This window comes from Phocoena sinus, chromosome 19 (assembly GCF_008692025.1).
Source record: "Phocoena sinus isolate mPhoSin1 chromosome 19, mPhoSin1.pri, whole genome shotgun sequence".
Lineage (NCBI taxonomy): Eukaryota > Metazoa > Chordata > Mammalia > Artiodactyla > Phocoenidae > Phocoena > Phocoena sinus.
In genome coordinates this window covers 58,535,463-58,553,082 of record NC_045781.1, presented here as the reverse complement: position 1 = coordinate 58,553,082, position 17,620 = coordinate 58,535,463, and the positions used below count along the sequence as shown (strand labels likewise).

At 66.2% G+C, this 17,620-nt stretch overlaps 1 protein-coding gene across 5 annotated transcripts in view; it reads left to right on the top strand.

Moving 5' to 3' along the window:
• PIEZO1 (piezo type mechanosensitive ion channel component 1) overlaps positions 1 to 17,620 on the top strand; it is a 54,331-nt gene that overhangs the window by 11,678 nt on the left and 25,033 nt on the right. For all 5 annotated transcript variants that reach the window (XR_004346795.1, XM_032612012.1, XM_032612013.1 and 2 more), the window contains exon 2: positions 14,323 to 14,418. Coding sequence is in view for 4 of the 5 variants with exons in the window: in XM_032612012.1 (XP_032467903.1) it covers positions 14,323 to 14,418 (96 nt within the window). In the remaining variant the exon portion in view is untranslated. The remainder of the gene's footprint in view (positions 1 to 14,322; positions 14,419 to 17,620) is intronic.

The window sequence follows — 17,620 nt, the reverse complement described above, 5'->3', positions numbered from 1 at the left end:
CTGAGCACTGTCCCGGGGCTGCTCCAAGGTGCAGCTGTGTCGGGATCCAGGCTCCAGTGTGTATGGCTGCTGTGTGCCCAGCACCTGCCGGGCTGTGAAAGTCTTCAGGACCTGTGGTTTGAGGCCACACGCTGGGCCGGCAGGTGTCCTTGGAGCAGAGCAGTGGGATGGGAAATCTCCCAGGCCAAGCCTCTGTCACGTTTCCTCTCCCGGCATCGAGCTGGGCCTCCTGGCTCTGCTGCTGGGCCTCCTGGGGAAAGTGACTCAGCCTCTCTCAGCCTTGGACTCTTCACCTTTAGGAGGGGGACACACACTGTGCAGGGAGGCCGTCCGGAGCAGAGCCTGCTACTACCCCAGGCGCCCAGCACCAGCAGCCGCCCTTCCATCCCGGGGGCCTCTCTGCACCCCACTTGTCTTAATCTCTAGTTGTGAGATCAGCACCTGTCCTGCTTGGCCTCGTGGCCCTTGGGGTGACCCTCCAGGTGATGTGGGTGGAAATACTTTGTAAAGCGGCCCTGAGTGTGAGGCGGCCGTGCTGCTGCCACACCCCTGGGCGCATCTCGAGAAGCCTGGCCACCCAGCACATTAATCAAGGCACCCTAAAGCCCTGGGACACGGTGGTGGCTTCACCGGGGGGGAATCTGGGGCAGAGATGTTCAGTGGCTTGGTAACGTCGAGAGCTGAGGGGGGCGCGGCAGGGTGAGGACACCTTGCTCAGGTGAGCACAGTGGATGGACCCTGCCAGGTCTGGCTGAGTCATGGCGGCTGGGCGCTCCCGCAGGACAGCAGCGCCGCATGGCCCACCCTGAGCTGTTGGTAGGAAGGGAGTGGTGGGGCAGATGCGCGGCCTGGGGCCCTGGGGCATTGGCCGTTTCCTGGTGCCCCCCTGCCCCCCGCCCAAGGAGTCCTGTCTGACTCGGCCTGGCCTCTGAGGCCGTGGCACAGAGAATCGCAGCCCAGAGAAGCCGAGCCAGTTCCAGGCCCCACGCTGGAAAGCACAGGAACCAGGAGCCAGCTGGGCCGTGACCCGTCCAGGGAGGGTGGGCGTGTGGTTGGCATCAGGGCACAGAGGGACGGGATGCTCTGGGCGTCAGGTTCCTGCTGGGGCTCCCGCGGGATCCGTGACAGAGTGTGAGGGTGGAATCGTGTGTGTGGCGGTCAGAAGGGCCCCCAGCCAGGGGGCGTGTCTGCAGGGGGGCGCATCCCTGGCCTCGGGAGCCCCTCAGGGTAGAGGGACACTCTGGCGGGGCGCGGGGAGCCGGTTTCTGTGGGCCTGCTGGACGAGGCGCGAGAACCCTGCGGCCTGTCCGTGTGTAGCGGGGACGCCTGGGGGCCTCCTCCCCTGAGGTGACCAGAGCCTGCACGTTCCCAGAGGCTCAGCCCTGACCCTTGGGAGCAGCGGTGGGAGGTGTGCTGAGGTCTGCTTCTGGTCCCAGGGCCCCTGGGCTGTGGGTGACCACAGGCTCTCCCTGTCGCTGGAGAATGCTCGGCTGTGGAGTACCCTCGAGCCAGCCGCTGAGTGTACGGGCTTGGTGTCCCTGCTTCACGGGGCGGGGGCAGTCGGGGGACAGAGGCCCCCGGAGGGCGTGCAGAGCCTGAGGCCTGCGGCCACAGGCTGCCGGGCCCAGGAACGCGTCCTCTCGGTTCGGGGCGTCCCTGGTACTTTGTGACCTGCCCGTTGTGGACGGCAGCCCCGAGGTGACAGCTGCCCCCGTGCTGATGGCCGAGGCCTTCTGGGAGCTGGGCCGACTGAGACTGGGGGCGGTGGACGGGAGCTGGCTGGGAGGGAGGGCATCGGCTCCGCCTCGAGCCTCGTGGGGGCCTGTTTGTCGTGTCGCTCGGGACCCCCGCGGACGTATGCCGCTTGCTTTGCTGTCAGGAATCGGATTGGTTTTCCAGAAACGCCGGACGTGGTGGGCGAGAGGCAGTGTTTGCCGCCCCTCTTTTTCCAGGAACTGAACGTATGGCTTCGGCCGGGCCTGCCCCATCCCCACCTGCCCGTGCTCTCTGCTCTTAAGTGGCTGCCCCTCCTCTCGTCTGGGGAGCTGACCCACCACCAGGGGCCAGTGGGCACACTCGGCCGCGTGGTCCGGGAACCGGACGGGTGGGGGCCATACCTCGAGGGTCGCTCTGGGCCTGCGATGCTGGACTGAGCCTGGGTGATGGCGTGGCCTCGGCCCCTCCCCCGGCAGCACGGACCCTCAGGGGCTCGAGCCTCCATCTGGAGGGTCCATCGCCCGCAGGAGGTGGTAGAGAGCTAGGCCGGGGCCGAGGGGCAGGCCTGCTGTGCGCGGGGAGGGGTGTGAGCCTCGCGGCTAGTTTAGGGAAGAGTCCGGTGGTGCCGGAGCCGTGGGCACGGCCGGGGGTCCCGTTAGGGAGCGTGGGTTTGTTCCGCGGGTGACAGAGCTGAGCTCCATCCCTAGAGGACCATTGGAGGAAGCCGTTGCTTCTTGGCTGCAGGGGAGAGGCTGCCCCGTGGTGAAAGGCCCGGCTCCGTCTCTCGCTGGCTGAGTGGCCTTGGCTGGTGGCCTGCGGGGACCTCCCTCCCCCAGCACAGTCCCTGCCCCGTGGGCCGACAGATCCGAACGACCAGCCTAGGCAGGGCGGTTGGGTCTGTCCTGGCGCCCTGGCTGAGAGCTGATGGCGTTGCACTGGCGGGATCTGAGAGCGGCGAGTGGAGGCGGGCAGGGTACCGGCAACACCGATTCCCCCTGCCCCAGCCCCTTCTCGGCAGGCTTGGAGACAGTGCCTCGGGAAGTTTCAAAGCGGATTTAAGAGCGGAGAGAGCCCCAGACCTGCTTAGTCCTGTCAGGTGGGCTGCCGGGGGACTCTGGGTTCTGGTCTCTTGGGAGCCAGGAGGGACCGAGACGGGCTCACGGGAGCCCGGGCGAGGGTGACATCTCTGTGGCGGACATGGGGCGAAGCCCAGGGCGCCCGAGGCTGCTTTTGTAACCTTTGCGGCCCAACAGACCACAGCTGCAGGCCTGGATGCCCCCTCGGAAATGGCCCCAGGGGGGATTCCAGAGCCCAGAAGTGACTCTTTCCTGGAAGGGTATCCTGAAATTCATGAGCGTTTTTTCTCAAGGAGGGGATGGTGAACAAAGGACAGCGCAGCTGAGTGGGTGAAGTTAAATCTGGTAAGACGTGCGCTGGCAGGAGAAATGTGTTAGAGCTGAACCACGGTAACAGGAGGAGTAAACTTGCTTGCTAATGATTTCTGTGCTTCTCTGCATCTAAAAAAATTCTGAAAAGGAAAGTGAATATTCTGAGTGGGTCAGCAACCTTTCCTGCCAAGGGGAAACGGCGGCCCACTCCTGGCTTGATGCAGCCGGGGTTCAAGCCTGGGGTGCACCCTGCCACCGCCCCCCCCCCCCCGCCATCTTGCCCCTGGGAGCGGGTACTCAGAGTGGCATGAGCTGCATCCCTGCTCCGGGGGGGCTGGTGTCTGTTGGCGGGGTCGGGGGGGACAGGCTGAGCCGCCCTGCCCAGGCTGGTTGTTATAGGAGCAGACAGTGTTGATTTTTCCCTAGGTCACCGTGCACTTGCTGAGTTTCCAGAGCCCGTGTGGGGCCCCCGACACCCTTTCTGCCCCAGCCCTGCAGCCACCTGGGCTCAGACCTCAGAGGCGGGTGGGCCAGCCTGCGGTTCACTGTGCGGGAGCCTGAAAGCAGGTGGACCAGCCAGGTTCTCCAGAGAAACAGCCAATAAGAGATGGATAGATGGATGTGGTGTCTTACATGGCCGCCTATGCGCGGACGAGAGGGAGGGAGGGGGAGACAGAGGGAGCAAGAAGATTCGGTTTAAGGAACTGGCTCGGGCAATTGTGAGACCAGTCTGAAATCTGCAAGGGGCCCAGCAGGCTGGTAGTTCGGGCAAGCCTTGATGTTGCAATCTGGAGTCCAAATTGCCAAGGAGCTGGAGCATTCCTTCTTCCCTGGGGGCCTCAGACTGTGCTGTAAGGCTTTCCTCCTGGGAGGGTGTCCACCGTCCTCCAGTGCCTGCTGGACGTGGAAGTCCCATCTAAGGCTGACTGAACAGGCTGACGCGGGATGAAGCACCACGCCGGCCCGAAGGCCCCTCAGAGCAGCTCCTGGCCCGCCTGCCCCTTGGGGAGAGCAGTGCTGGTCGGCATGTGATGCCACTGGTCGCACCTCCAAGCTCTCGGGCAGACCCCTGAGCTCAGTGCCCTCGCCCGAGTGCAGAGAGCAGGCAGGTTCTCCCAGGGCAGGGCTGCCCCCGCTGCTCCCTGCTGTCGGCACCCGCTCCGGCCCACGTTCGTGGGGTGCCTTTTGGGGTCAGTGCTGCGCTGGGGCGGGCGTCTGCTGGGGAGCAAGATGGTCGTGGGGCAGGGGCCCATGAATGTCCCCTTTCTCCCAGGGGGCCCTGACACTGTCTCCTGCTGACTCGCACGGGTGACCAGAGCCTCCTTCCTAAACGCCCAGGCAGGGACGCCCTCCCCGCCCCAGCTCCCGTGTTCCTGGGGAGGGCAGGGATCTGAAGGGGCCTGCGGACCCGCCCCCGCCTGCCAGCCAGAGGTGGCCCGGTGGCATTCCTCCCCTCCCTAGGTGCTGGGAAGGGCCCTGGAGAGCGGGACGGGCTGTGACCAGGCTCTGGGGCTCTTTGCGGGATCCAGACCAGACAGGCGGAGGGACTTGGGGTGCTGCGGGCCAGCTGAGTCACAGGGTGGGGCTCTGAGGCAGCGCCCCACCCTCCAGTCCCAGGCCAGAGCTGGCGGCAGACTGGAGTGCCGGTCTGCCCGCGGCGGGCACCCACGTTTGGAAAGGTGGCCCTGGCCTCGGTGGCTGCTGGAAGGTGACGCAGCCCGGGCTCTTTAGAAGCCCCGTGGCCTCGGGCCCGGCTACTGTGGGCCGGCCTTAAAGCGGACGCCGCCTCCGGGTGGAGGGGGGTGGGTGCAGGACGCGGGGGAATGCAGGTCCTCGTCCCCCCCAGGGGAGGTCCCGGTGGCACTGTCGGGCTGGACGCCCTGTGTCGGGCCCGGCTGCGGCAGGGGTCCCACGAATAATCACCTTGCTGCTCCAGGACCGCGCACCTGCGTCCTTCCAGGCCCAGGTAGCCTTCCGTCGGCAGGGCACGTCCGCCGGGGCCGCGTCACAGCACGCGGGTCTGGGCAAGCCTGGGACCTGTGTCGCCGCCAGATCCCCAGGGGACGCCGATGGGGTGGCCTGGGAACCCCACTAGGAGGACCGCGGGTCTGTAGGAGGGGTTATGCCGCGTCTTGTCACACGGAGAGCTTTTGGGAAGACGTGTGGGCTGCTGGCTGGAGGGCCCTGGGAGGGTGCAGCCCGCGCGTACCTCCGAGCCGTGGAAGCAGCACCGGTCCCGCGCCTCCCGCGGCTTCGCGTCGCCTTCTGAGTCCCCTTGCGCTGCCCGAGGCTGCGGAGGCCCTGGACGGGGTCTGTGTGAGGGGTGCTGGTGGCCGAGGCTCCCTGAGGCCCAGGTGGGCAGTGTGGGTGGCGAGGCCCGAGTCCTGGGTCAGGAGGGCCGTCCTCCCCCTCATTTCCGGCGCTGCGGGCGGGGTGTCTCGAGGGGCCCCACTGTGTCGACTAGCCTGGAATTCTGGGTGGGGTGGGAGTGGCCCCGGGTCGCTAGCGTCCTTGTTTACGCAGCGCTGAACGCCCGGGCCGCTGGCCCGTCATCACGTGTGTTTCGGTCTGCGCCCCCCAGACAGGCAGCCTTGTTGCGGGACACGCGGACACACTGGTTGTCGGGGGCCACTCGTCTGTCCCCGGGGAGCTGGGGGACGGGGGTCGGGGAAAGAGCAGGTGGAACGCGGCTGCGTGGGGCTGGTGTGCCGAGGAGCCAGTCAGGGCTCGGTCGCCGCCAGGGCAGCGGGGCTCTGGAGGGCCTGATGTCCGCACGGGCACCCTGGCTGGACCCTTTGTGCCTCAGTTTCCCCGTCTGACAGATGGCCAGCAGGAGCCCCTCGCTGGCACAGAGCCTAGGGTGGGGCGTGGCGGTGCTCAAGGGGGTCCAGTGGGGTCTGCTTCTCTCGTTCGGGGGTGCGGCTCAGCTGGGAGCCCCTTTCCTGGAGGCTGGAGGGGGTCCTGCCTGTCCCTGGGACGTCTTGGAGGCAGGGGTCCGGGAGGGCGGGGGCCCTGCACACGGCTGACCCACGTGGAGAGGCCAAGGGTGCCAGTTCCCCCCGTGTGGCAGGAGGGCTCCCCGTGCTGGGCGCTGGCCTTGGGGGCATGGGCCGGCTGTCACCTGCTCACTGTGGCCCTCTGTGCATCGCCAGGTTTGGCCCCTGTCTCAGCCAGGCCCTGAGCTCTAGGTGGCCTGGGGAAAGGGCGTGTTGTCAAACCGCATCCAGGCCAGAGATGGGGAGGGGTGTGTCTGCACGCTGTCCCCTTACCTGTCAGCCTGCAGAGACTCTGAGTGAGGCCTCCTGGGACTTCCCTGGTTGGCGCAGTGGTTAAGAATCCGCCTGCCAACGCAGGGGACACGGGTTTGAGCCCTGGTCCGGGAAGATCCCACATGCCGTGGAGCAACTAAGCCCGTGAGCCATAACTACTGAGCGTGCGCTCTAGAGCCCGTGCGCCACAACTACTGAGCCCGCGTGCCACAACTACTGAAGCCCGTGTGCCTAGAGCCTGTGCTCCGCAACAGGAGAAGCCACGGCAATGAGAAGCCCGCGCACCGCAACAAAGACCCAGTGCAGCCAAAAATAAATAAATAAATTTATAAAGAAGAGTGAGGCCTCCTCCTGTTCTAGGAGGCTGGGTGTGGGGGGCGGTCTCTGACCCTCTCTGTGGAATGTGGGCTCCACCCCTGGTCTGGAATCCAGCCTCTCCATTGTGGAGGGTGAGGTGGTTTGGGAGCCCTGATCCTCCAGGGAAGCGAGCAGAGGCCAAATACCGCAAATACCGGCAGCTCCAAACACAGGGCCCGGAGAGCGCTGTTTCCCGGGGAAGCCCTGTGGGCCCTGGCCTGGGGGAGCTGGCTGAGGGTCCTCAGGGGAGGCCGAGCCCTGGGGGACGGGGTCTGAGCAGCCTCGAGGGGAGAGGCACCGAAGGGCCCCCCCCCGCGTCTCCCCGGCGGAGCAGGGGCTGCAGTGGGGCCTGGGAGGTGGCTCCCCTTTGAGTCAGGAGGCCTGTGAACGGCCCTTGAGGCCCACGCCTGACCCCCAGAGCGGCTCTCTCCGCAGCCCCCCACCCCGGCCTGGCCGCCCGGCCCACCGGGCCTGGGCAGTGCTGGTTGAAAGCTCAGGCTCAGGTCTTCACGTCCCACCTGCTTCACCTGCCGGTCACCTCAGGGGCTATCCTCCACCCCCACCCCGGTCTGAACGGCCGCAGCGGTACCAGCCTGGCCCGTGTGGCACGTCTTGGGCAATGCTGGTGCTGTTGGGAGCGCCCCCTGAGACGTGGTTCAGCCCCTTCCCCTGTGTTTGGTCCACGGCGGCCACCGGGTCCCCTTGGCCCTGGGCAGTCGCCATGCTTCCCAGAGGCCGTGCTGCAGGGAGGGGACCAGCCGCCTGCGTCTTCGTGCAGTCAGCGAGTCCTGCAGCCACGTTTCCCGGACACCGTACTCGCTAAGCCTGGACGCGGTGGCAGGTAAACCCTCCGCCTGCACCTGGGCGCCCCAGGCTGCCGGCGGGGCTCCACACAGGTGACACAGCGTCCCATGGCCGCCCCTCATCCCTCGCTCCGTCCTGTCCAGCCCCAGCCCCACGAGCCTGCATCCGTGTCTGCGGCCTCCGATCTCCTGTGGGAGGAAGGGGATTCCCTTGAAGGTCGCTGACGTCCTTTATAGGCTTGTCCTTCCCGTGGCACCCAGAGCCGGCTGCCCCGCCTGCCCTGCGGCGTGGTCCCACCCGAGACCGCCCGTGCAGGGAGCCCCGAATGGCTGCGTGCAGCCCTCAGCTGGCCGGGCGGGACGGGGTCTCGGGCAGGCACGTGCCGCACGGACCGCGAGGGCAGGTGGCGGTCAACGGAGGGAGCGCGGCCGAAGGGCCTGCCGTCTCAGCCGCAGGCGGGTCTGGGCAGCGGGGCCCCTTAGCGCCCCCTCCCCTAGCCTTCCGCGGGCTCTCCGAGGGGCCCTGAGGTGCCAGCCCGCGCTGCCCGTGCTGGCCCCGGCCACAGCTCTTGTCCCGAGGGTAGGGGCGCGTGGGGTGGGCCGTCGGTTGACCTCCCCAGCCTTCCCCTTCCGGAAAGCTGGGTCTGATCCAGCCCTTGGTCTCCTCTGGGTCTGGGCCTGGAGGGCGGGGGTGTGGCGGGTGTGGCCACCGCGTGCTGTGGGTGCTGCCGTGGGAGCTGGGAGGCCCGGCTGCCTGTGCGGACGGCAGGGGACGGCTGGTGCCGCTGGGCGCTCCCGCTGCCACGTCTGTCCTCTTCCTCCATCACCCGCCCGCCCGCCCGCCCCTGGCAGAAGCAAGCAGGGAAGTGTTTATGGGTTTCTCCTCGAAGCCAAATAAGGCAGAGTGAACAAGGTGGCTGGAGATGCCACGGGCTGGGGACGCGTGGGGGCAGCCAGGCTCACGCAGGACCCCCGCCCTGGCAGCTGCCCTGGCCTGGCAGCCTTCCCCTGGGGTCTCTGAGCCTCCGGGTTGCGCCTGGCCCTGCCCAGAGGAGCTTCACCCAGCTGGCAGAGAGGCAGGCCCGAGGATGCCCGTTGGCGGGTCAGGAGAGCCCGGGCCTAGCCCTGCCGCTGCCCCGGGGCCTGGGGGCTCAGATGCCTCATGTCCTCCCAGCCTCCTGCCCGGTCTGTGGAAGGGCAGCCTGGTCCTGGCGGCCCGACCGCCCTGTGGTGTGTTCCCCCTGGTCTTCCCCTCTCGGTCAGTTCACCGTACACGACCCCAGTTACTCGTGAGAACCTTCCCCCCGTGAAGAAGGAAGCCTCCCAGGTAGGGCCGAGCCGCTCCCACACAGGTGAACACTGGCTCTGCTTAGAGTGGCTCTTTCGGGCGTTTTTGACATTCACACGTGTGTGTCTGTTCTCATTTAAGGTTTTTTTTAAATTTATTTATTTTACTTATTTATTTTTTGGCTGCATCGGGTCTTCATTGCTGCACACAGGCTTTCTCCAGTTGCGGCGAGCGGGGGCTACTCTTCGTTGCGGTGCGTGGGCTTCTCATTGCGGTGACTTCTCTTGTGGAGCACGGGCTCTAGGCGCGCCGGCTTCAGTAGTTGTGGCACGTGGGCTTCAGTAGTTGCAGCACGCGGGCTTCACTAGTTGTGGCACGCAGGCTCTAGAGCGCAGGCTCAGTAGTTGTGGCGCACGGGCTTAGTTGCTCTGCAGCATGTGGGATCTTCCCAGACCGGGGCTAGAACCTGTGTCCCCTGCATCGGCAGGCAGAATCTTAACCACCGTGCCACCAGGGAAGTCCCTCATTTAAGTTTTACACAAGAGGGGTGGCAGTGGGCGTGGCCGGCCATGACTTGTGTCCTCCAACAGGGCCTTGGAGGTTGGTGAGTTTTCTCTGCTACCTGCCGGGTGCCGTTTCCATGGCAGCATTTCCCTGAGCGGGAGTGGTTATGACCCCTCCCACCCAACAGCTGGGGAAACTGAGGCCCAGAGGGGCCCGCGTCTCCTGCAGGGCTGGGCCTCCAGCCGTTTCACAGGTGGGGAGACTGAGGCTGGGATGAGTTCCATGGCCCCTGGCCCGGGCTCTTTGCCACTAAGCCGCCTCCTTCCAGAAGCTCTTCCCAAGCACTCAGCCCATGGCCCTCCTCCCCGTGACCCTGAGCCAGGGCCCAGCAAGAAGAGGAGGAAGGGGCCGGTGAGCTGCAGGAGCTCCTGGACTCTGGGCCCCATGCCCTGCCGCCCTCCACCCCGTTTTTCCATGTGCCATGGCCTTGGCCGCCTTGCAAGGGGCCTGGCTGTCCCCCAGCCTGGTGGGAGGGCGGGCAGCTCTGCCTGAGCCCTGGTTTCCCACAGCTGACCCTGCAGACCTGCTAGTCCTGGACCAGCACCGCCCCCCCCTCCGCTGCATCTGTCCCCCGCAGGCTGTCCTGTAAGACTGGTTCGTCAGCGCCCACCCACTTCTGCTCTCTGGGCCACCTAGACCCACACCATTTCTGGGGGGCGTCAGCCCGCATCCCTCAGCTTCAGCCCCCTCGCTCAGTTTCCTCATCTGCAATGCACAGGCGACAGGCGTGCCCCTCACGGGCGCTGGGCAGCCATGGCGGCTGTGGTGCGTCCCCCCGTCCTGGCCTCTCCGTGGTCTCTCCCAGGCCCACTGTCCTTTCACCTCTGATGCTGGCGCAGGCCTCTGGGGTCCCACTGGTCGATGGCATGGTGCTCAGGCTGGCCTCCTGTGTGTCCCGGGGCTTCCCCGCATGGGGCTAGAACACTCCTCGGAGGGTCGAGGTGAGGACCCCGAGGGTGCGTGAAGCCCATCCCTCCCACAGCCCTTCACACTGACACGCCTTCCCCCACTTCACAGGTGGGGAAACTGAGGCTCGGGGCGGGTGGCCTCCTCAAGCTCCCTCGGGAGGACGGGCCTCGTGTCCTCTTCTCCCACCCGGGGTGCAGGCCAGCCTTGGGGTGACATCACGGCACCGCGGGTGCACCTGGGGGCTTCGATGTCTGGCCGCACCCCTCCCCACAGGCCCCCCATCTCCCTGCAGGCCGGGCCGTGGTGTCCAGCTCTGTGTGGAACATCCCGGGTGTTTGTAACCTCCACGCCGGCCTCCCTGCCCTCCCTTCCTGGCTGGGCACCAACTGAGACCAGGGGTCACTTTCGCCATCTGCAGGACCAGGCTCTGATGTGCTGGGTGAGGGTCTCTGAAGGGTTAAACATGCAGGCAGGGGTGGGGGGAGCCTTTCCTGCCCAGCAGGCAGCCCTGCTGGCTTTCCCTCTGCCCTCACCCCATCCTATTGTTCCTGGCTCAGGAAAAGGCATATTTCCCCCATGAGGTCACCAGCCACGGGCAGCTCTGATGGGGAGGTGGGAGCTGCCTGGGCAGAGCAGGCCTGTCCCCCTCCTCAGGACGTCCCCACCGCCTCTCCACCTGAGCGTCCTCCTCCTCTGCGGGAGCCGGGGGCTGCCCCAAACCTCCCCTGGCCTTCCCTGAGTCTTAGCCAGCCCTCGAGGCCAAATGCAATGCCACCTCCTCCAGGCGGCCTGCTCAGATGCCCTGAGCCTCCTTCTCATGCAGAGTCACAGTGAGGCCAGGTTCGTGGCACTTAGGCCAGCGGCCCCGAGGGCTAGGTGTGGAGCCAGGAGTCTGGACCCAAGTCCTCACTCTCGCAGCACGGAAGCCCTTCTCCTGTGGGAACCTCATTCCCCCTCTGAACAGGGGAGAGCGTGAGAGTTCAGCTCCCCGTTTAGAGCCCCGTTTGCCTCTGCTCCCTGCTCCCGTGCTGGCCCCGGGCCACTGTTTGCTCTGCTGGCCTCTTACCCTGTCCCCAGGCCCTGAAAACAAGCAGGGGAGGCGGGCTGGGAATGTGACCCCAGCCCCCTCTCTCATCCTGGCCCCAGGTGACCCTGCTGGGGCTGGGGGCCAGCGGGCCCAGCTGTCCTGGCTCACGTCCCCTGGGTCAGCGTCCAGGGCTGTCTGGCGCCACCTGCCTGCCGGTGCCAGCTTCCTGGCAGGGGGATCATCTGGCGGCCAGTCTCTGGGGGGCCGCGCTCCTAGCCACCCCGTGGCCTCTGCTTCCTCGTCTGTGTTGGTGGAGGCGCTCGCGTCCCAGGCCGCGCTCATCCTGTCTCTGCCCTCTGTGTCTAATGAATGAAAGACTCTGAGGGGCCGTGGTCGCCCCTCCAGGGTAGGCCCTGTGCGACCCTCCCAGGGTGGGGCAGTCCCACGCGCTCCCCCGCCCCCACCCCCTCTGACACTTCATCTCTGATTTCCTGCTTTTGGCCGTTGGAGCTTCTAGTTTCTTTTCCTCCTGCTTGGCCCGGGGCTGGGGAGGGGCCGGAGGCCCGGCTCCACTGGCTGCAGACTGCAGAGCTCTGGCTGGCCCCTGCCCCTCCAGTTCTGGTCTCTGAGATCCTTCGCTGATTTCTGGGGCCGTTTGTTTTATTTTGGTAAAATACACATAAGATAAAATTTACCATCTTAACCATTTAATTATCATTATCAACTTTGGAGGCCACGCCACGCAGCTTGCGGGCATCTTAGTTCCCCGACCAGGTATCGAGCCTGTGGCCCCTGCAGTGGAAGCGCGGAGTCTTAACCACTGGACCGCCAGGGAAGTCCCTTAACCATTTTTTTTTTTTTTTTTTTTTTTTTTGCGGTACGCGGGCCTCTCACTGTTGCAGCCTCTCCCGTTGCGGAGCACAGGCTCCGGACGCGCAGGCTCAGCGGCCATGGCTCACAGGCCCAGCCGCTCCGCGGCACGTGGGATCTTCCCGGACCGGGGCACGAACCCGTGTCCCCTGCATCGGCAGGCGGACTCTCGACCACTGCGCCACCAGGGAAGCCCCTTTAACCATTTTTAAGTGTATGGCTCCGTGGCATTAAGTACGCTCTCGGTATGGTGCAACCGTCACCACCACCTCTGGAACTTTGCATCTTCCCGGACTGAAACCCTCATCTGGGAAGCACTAGTTCCGTCTCCGCATCCTGGGTCAGCGTCAGAGCCAGGCGTCCGGGAGCTTCCCCAGGACCCGCACCGCACTCGCCTCCCTGTCACGGGCTAGCGAACGCCGTGGCTGGTGCGTGTGTGCTTGTTCGGCTCTGGTGTCCCGGGTGGATCAGAACACGAGCACCTCAGGGCAGAGAACTGCAGCATGTGCCCTCAGGAGAAAGTTACCTGGATGGCTGGGTGGGCGGTACCACCTGGCTGGCACTGTGGAAGGAGAGGGGCAGAACGCAGCAGGCTGAAAAGTGCAGCTCTGGGGAACAGGAACTTTACAAGCCTTTGCCGTAAATGCAGTTCCCTCCTGCCTCTTGGGCCAGATCAGGTTGATTTTTTTGTTTGTTTTTACGAAAACGTATATTTGTGGAAAAGCTTTAGGTTTCGAGCTGATCTGTTGGCCGTGGCAGGTGTACGTGCGGAAGGAGGCTGCTTAGCTTTAGGGCTGCTCCGGGCAGCGGGAGGGCGCGGCAGCGTCCAGAAAGGAAGGCGGCCTGACCAGAGCTCGGGACCGCGGCACTGGCCGTGTGGCGCTCTGGGCTTCCTCATTGCTGGGGTGATGGGGGGCTTGAGGAGACAGTGGGAAGGGGCTGAACACCCCCCCTGGCCCTGCCACCTGCTCCGGGGAGCTTGTCTGCATAGCTGAGTCCGTGGCCGGGTTCAGGTCGGCTTGTTTTGGCCCAGGCCGTCCAGATGGCTGCTAAGTGGCAGTCGAGCCATTGCTGGCCTCACGGTCCACACCTGGGGGTCTGAGGGGTAGAGCGTGGAGGTGGGGTATCGACCCCCTCTTGCAGACCCGATCAGGGTGGGCTTCTACCCCGTGCAGCTCTGCTCCGTCACGACGACTGGGCCGTGAGGCTGGACTGTCCGCAGGGGCCGGGGGTCGGATCCGTGGTGGACACTGGCGCCCACAGCCGACTGCTCTGTCCTGGGTGGGCAGGGCTGGGTCCCCCGGGCCCGCTCGCTGGCCGTGGTGGTTGAGGAGCAGGGTGGCCAGAGGTGGCTCCAGCCTGGGGACCTCGCCAGGGCCGTCCACGCGATGCCGGTCCCCTCTGGGCAGCGAGCGGGGCTCTCCTGGCCCAGCCCCGTCTCGGGTCCCCGGGAAGGGCTGAGTGGCCCCCTTGCTCAGTGACGAGACCCGAGTTGGGACACACGGCACCTCCCTGGCATCCCCAGACCCCCTCACTTCCTGGGGGCGGGTGAGGTCCCAGCACCCACTGCACTTCATCAGGATGGGGTCCGCAGCGCGAGACGCGGGGGGCGCCCTCGAGTCAGTGAGGGGAGAGGTGGGGCGGCTGCAGACACGTGCGTGACTCGTGTCCCGGGCGACGTGCTGGGGGGCCCTGCCGTGGCCCGAGTGGGTGCACCCAGCTGTCTGGGATGCAGGGGAGGAGGCTAAGAGAGCTGGACCCCAAAATCAGCCGTGTTGTGTGTTGACTGAAAACATAACATCTTACAAAAGGAGAGAAAGCAAGTCGGGAGAATGTCGTGACCTCAGGGTTGGCCCCGTGACGGGGGCTCCGCGGGGCGGGTGCCTGAGACACATGCAGACATGACGGCCGCGCTTGTCAACGGACAGCAGAGCCGTCGTTAAGTCAGGCATGGTGCTCCCGGTGACAGTGACACGTCACGCATTGAGCGAGGTCGCTCGCCCACGCAGGGAGGTGGCAGCCTCGCAGGGGCGACACGCGCAGCACCCACGGCAGAGAGGCTCGGGGGGCACGGGGCTGGTTGCCCCCATCCCCCGGCAGCCGGGCTGACCGCATCCTGTTTGCCCCACAGCCTGCCTCTTCCGCGTCAACGCACTCTCGCTGGTCTACCTCCTGTTTCTGCTACTGCTGCCCTGGTTCCCGGGCCCCTCCAGGCACAGCATCCCAGGTAAGGGCGGGCAGGGCTCTGCTGGGGGCTGGGCGGTGCCTCGGGGTCTCGGAGCTCTTTGTTCAGGTGCCTGGGGTTGGGGGAGCGTCGGGGCCCCGGCAGAACCGGGCAGGGGTGGACTTTCTCTGCGGTCGAGGAGCCATCAGGGAAGGATGGGTGGTCCTGAGTTTCATTTTTCATGGAGGACCCTTGGCTGGTTTCAGAATCTCTTTTCTGACCTCGTGCCACAGGGGCCATGATGCAGGATGCCCCTGGGGCGTCTCCTGGCCGTGGGCTGGGCCGCCTTCCCACCGGGTCCCTCCCCCAATCCCCACTCTGTCCCAGCGCCGTCCTTGCGGCCCATCTGCCCTGAGCGGCTGCGGCCAACCTTAGGTCCAGCTGCCACGCCGGCTCCCCAGCCCCGCCGTGGACTCAGGCTCCATCCATGTGCGCCCGGCGTGCCGCGGGGCCTCGGCTTCCCCCCGCCCCACCTCGTCGTCGGGGTAACGGGGTAGCTGGGCGCACGGCAGTCTCCACCTGGTTCTGAGCTCTTGGAGGGCAGCCTCTGTGTCCGCCAGGCAGACGGGTGGGAAGGCCCATCAGGGCGCCTGGGCCCCCAGGACAGTGTGGACGGTGGTGCCCACGGCGCGGGCTCGTCTGAGAGGAGCTGGAGCGGAGAGGATCCCTGCGTAGGAGGTTCCCTGCCCCCTGCCCAGCAGAGCACGGGCCCCTGTGAAAGGAGGTGCAGGCCTGCAGGCAGGTGGCACGGGAAGGGGGCACGGCTGAGGGGTCCCTTCGCGCTGGGGCTCCCACCAGCTGCTCTCTGGGTGCTTCTGGACCTGCCGTCGTCCCGGCTTCTGGTGAGCACAAGTGCCTGGGGACTGCTCTGTGCCCCGTGGGTAGGGAGGCCGTTAGATTTTGGAGGGTGAAGAGAGACACCAGGGAGCAAGTTGTCAGGGCGTGACCCCCGCTGCCCGGTGGGCCGAGGGTTTGGCCGAGACCCTGGAGGGAGGCGTGCCCACGCACTGCCCCTGGGGGGTGCTGGCCACTCTGGGGCCTCGGGCGTGGCCTGTGGCTACTGAGACCACCCCATACTGAGCGGCCACAAGGCACGTCCCCACCCACAGTCCAGAGGTCGGAGTCTGGCCCGGGCCTCATGGGGCGAAAGCCCAGGTGTCGCAGGGCTGGTCCCTCCTGGAGGCTCTGGGAGCACCTGCTTCCCGGCTTCTTGGCTCGGGGCCCCTCCCTCCATCGCCCAGGCTGGCGATGGCCTGTCAGTGACAGTCCTGCCCTACCACTCTGACTCTGCCCTCCTGCCCCCTCTCCACAGTTAGGACCTCTCCTTCCAGGGGAGCCAGGGGCAGCTCCCTGCTGGAAGTCCAGCTGATTGGCACCATTGGTTCCCCTCTGCTGTGTCAGGAAGCACTCCCAGGGCCCCCGGATTGGGCATGGATTTCCCCGAAGGAGTGTCATTCTGCCTGCTACAGGGTGGCAGGTCACCCCTCCCCGGCCTGTGGCATCTGGCGGTAACCCCCTCCTCAGCCTCTCTCCCCACTTGGGGCACTCGTACGGAGCCCTGATCTTGCAGTGTGGGTAGAATTCAGGGGAGGGGCCCCAGCACAGGTGCAGAGCAGGGAGCCACGGGGGACCCCAGGCCAGACCCCTCCCCAGCCGGCTGGCCCAACTGCCCCCCAACTCCCAGCTCCCTGGGGAGGGCTGCTGGGCAGAGTCTGGCATCCAGGCCTTCCTCTCCTCTCCGTGGACCCCGTTCCCGGGCTTTCGGTTCAGAGCTGCTTGTTCCGTCAATATTTCCTGCCCACTAGCAACTGGGAACGCTTTCCTCTAATTGGCAGTGGTGGAAGCACAGGCTCCCGGCCAGGGCAGGAGTGCAGAGTGGGGAAGGGTCAGGGAGCAGAGGGAGAGGCGCTGGGAAGACTTGCCCGCCTGACCTCCATCCGTCCATCTCTCCAGCCCTAGAGGCCCTACAGGGACAGGGAGGTTGCCGGGTCTTCCGGGCAGGAGAGAGGAGAACGTGAGGCCTGCCTGCGCCGCAGCTGGTGGAAGGTCTGAGGCTGCGCAAGGTGCCCACGGGCGCTGATTGATTCCTGGCCCCATCCCCGTGGGGGCGTCAGCCTGACCCCGGCTCCCCGTGCAGGGCGGAGAGGGGTCGGGACCATCACTTTGCCGGGCAATGGGGCGGCGGCCGTGGGCCACGTGCCCCGCACAGGGCAGGGCAGAGGTGCAGCAGAGCTGCAGGTAGACCCGAGAGGGTCAGCTCCTGGCGACCTGATTAATGTTTAGGGACTCAGGGAGGCCCTGTCCCTGCCTTAGAACAAAACCCAGCCCCGCGGCTGCTCGCGGGAGAGGGTGCACCTGCCCCTGGAGCCCCTCAGCTCTGCTTGAACTCAGGTGCTGTTGGGACATGGTGGGCCGGGTGGGCGGGTCCGGTTCACCTCGCAGAGCAGTCAGTGCACCGGGAGGCTCCCTGTCATTGCCGGATGAGGGGATGAGAGGCTCTGCCATCCTCCCCAGACCTGCGCCCTCCTGCCTGTGAGCAGATGGGCCCCCGCTGCCCCCGGCCAGGGCCTCGTGCTCCAACTCTGATCCCCGCCCCCCCCCACCGGGGCAGGGTGGGGCTGCCCCAGTGGGCAGGTGTGCCAAGGGCGGAGATGCCCTGGAGCGTTTGCAGACGGAGCAGCCGCGTCAGGGAGGTTTGGGGCTGAACCCCGGTGCCCGCTCTGGGGCAGACAGATGCTCCTTGTACCTGCCACGAGCCTCCCTCTCTTCTGCTCCTGGAGCCACAGCCCCCCAGCCCCACTTCATGCTTCTCCAGATTCCTGCCTGAGCCTAAAGTCCCTGAGCGGAGCCCCGGCTCCTTCAGGAGGAGAGACTTCTGTGTGACCCCTGCCCTGCACGGCAGAGGTGGGGTTGCCTGCCCACGAAGGCAGGCCCCGTCCTTCCGCGGCACTCCTGTGCTGTGCAGGCCTCACGTGGCCGAACGAGTGACCCCAGGCCAAGGAGAGAGGCAGGCGGCACTTCCAGCAAGTGCAGTGTGTGGTCTGGCGCCCATACGCACCCTTGTACGCACACATACGCACACACGTGCGCGCCCGCCAACGATACTCGCTCTTTCTGGCACTCAGGGCCGAACCTCGAAGTCCACTGTGGTAGACTCTAGTGGTCACCTGCCACGCCCTTTATCCCTCCTGGGCAACTCAGGAGC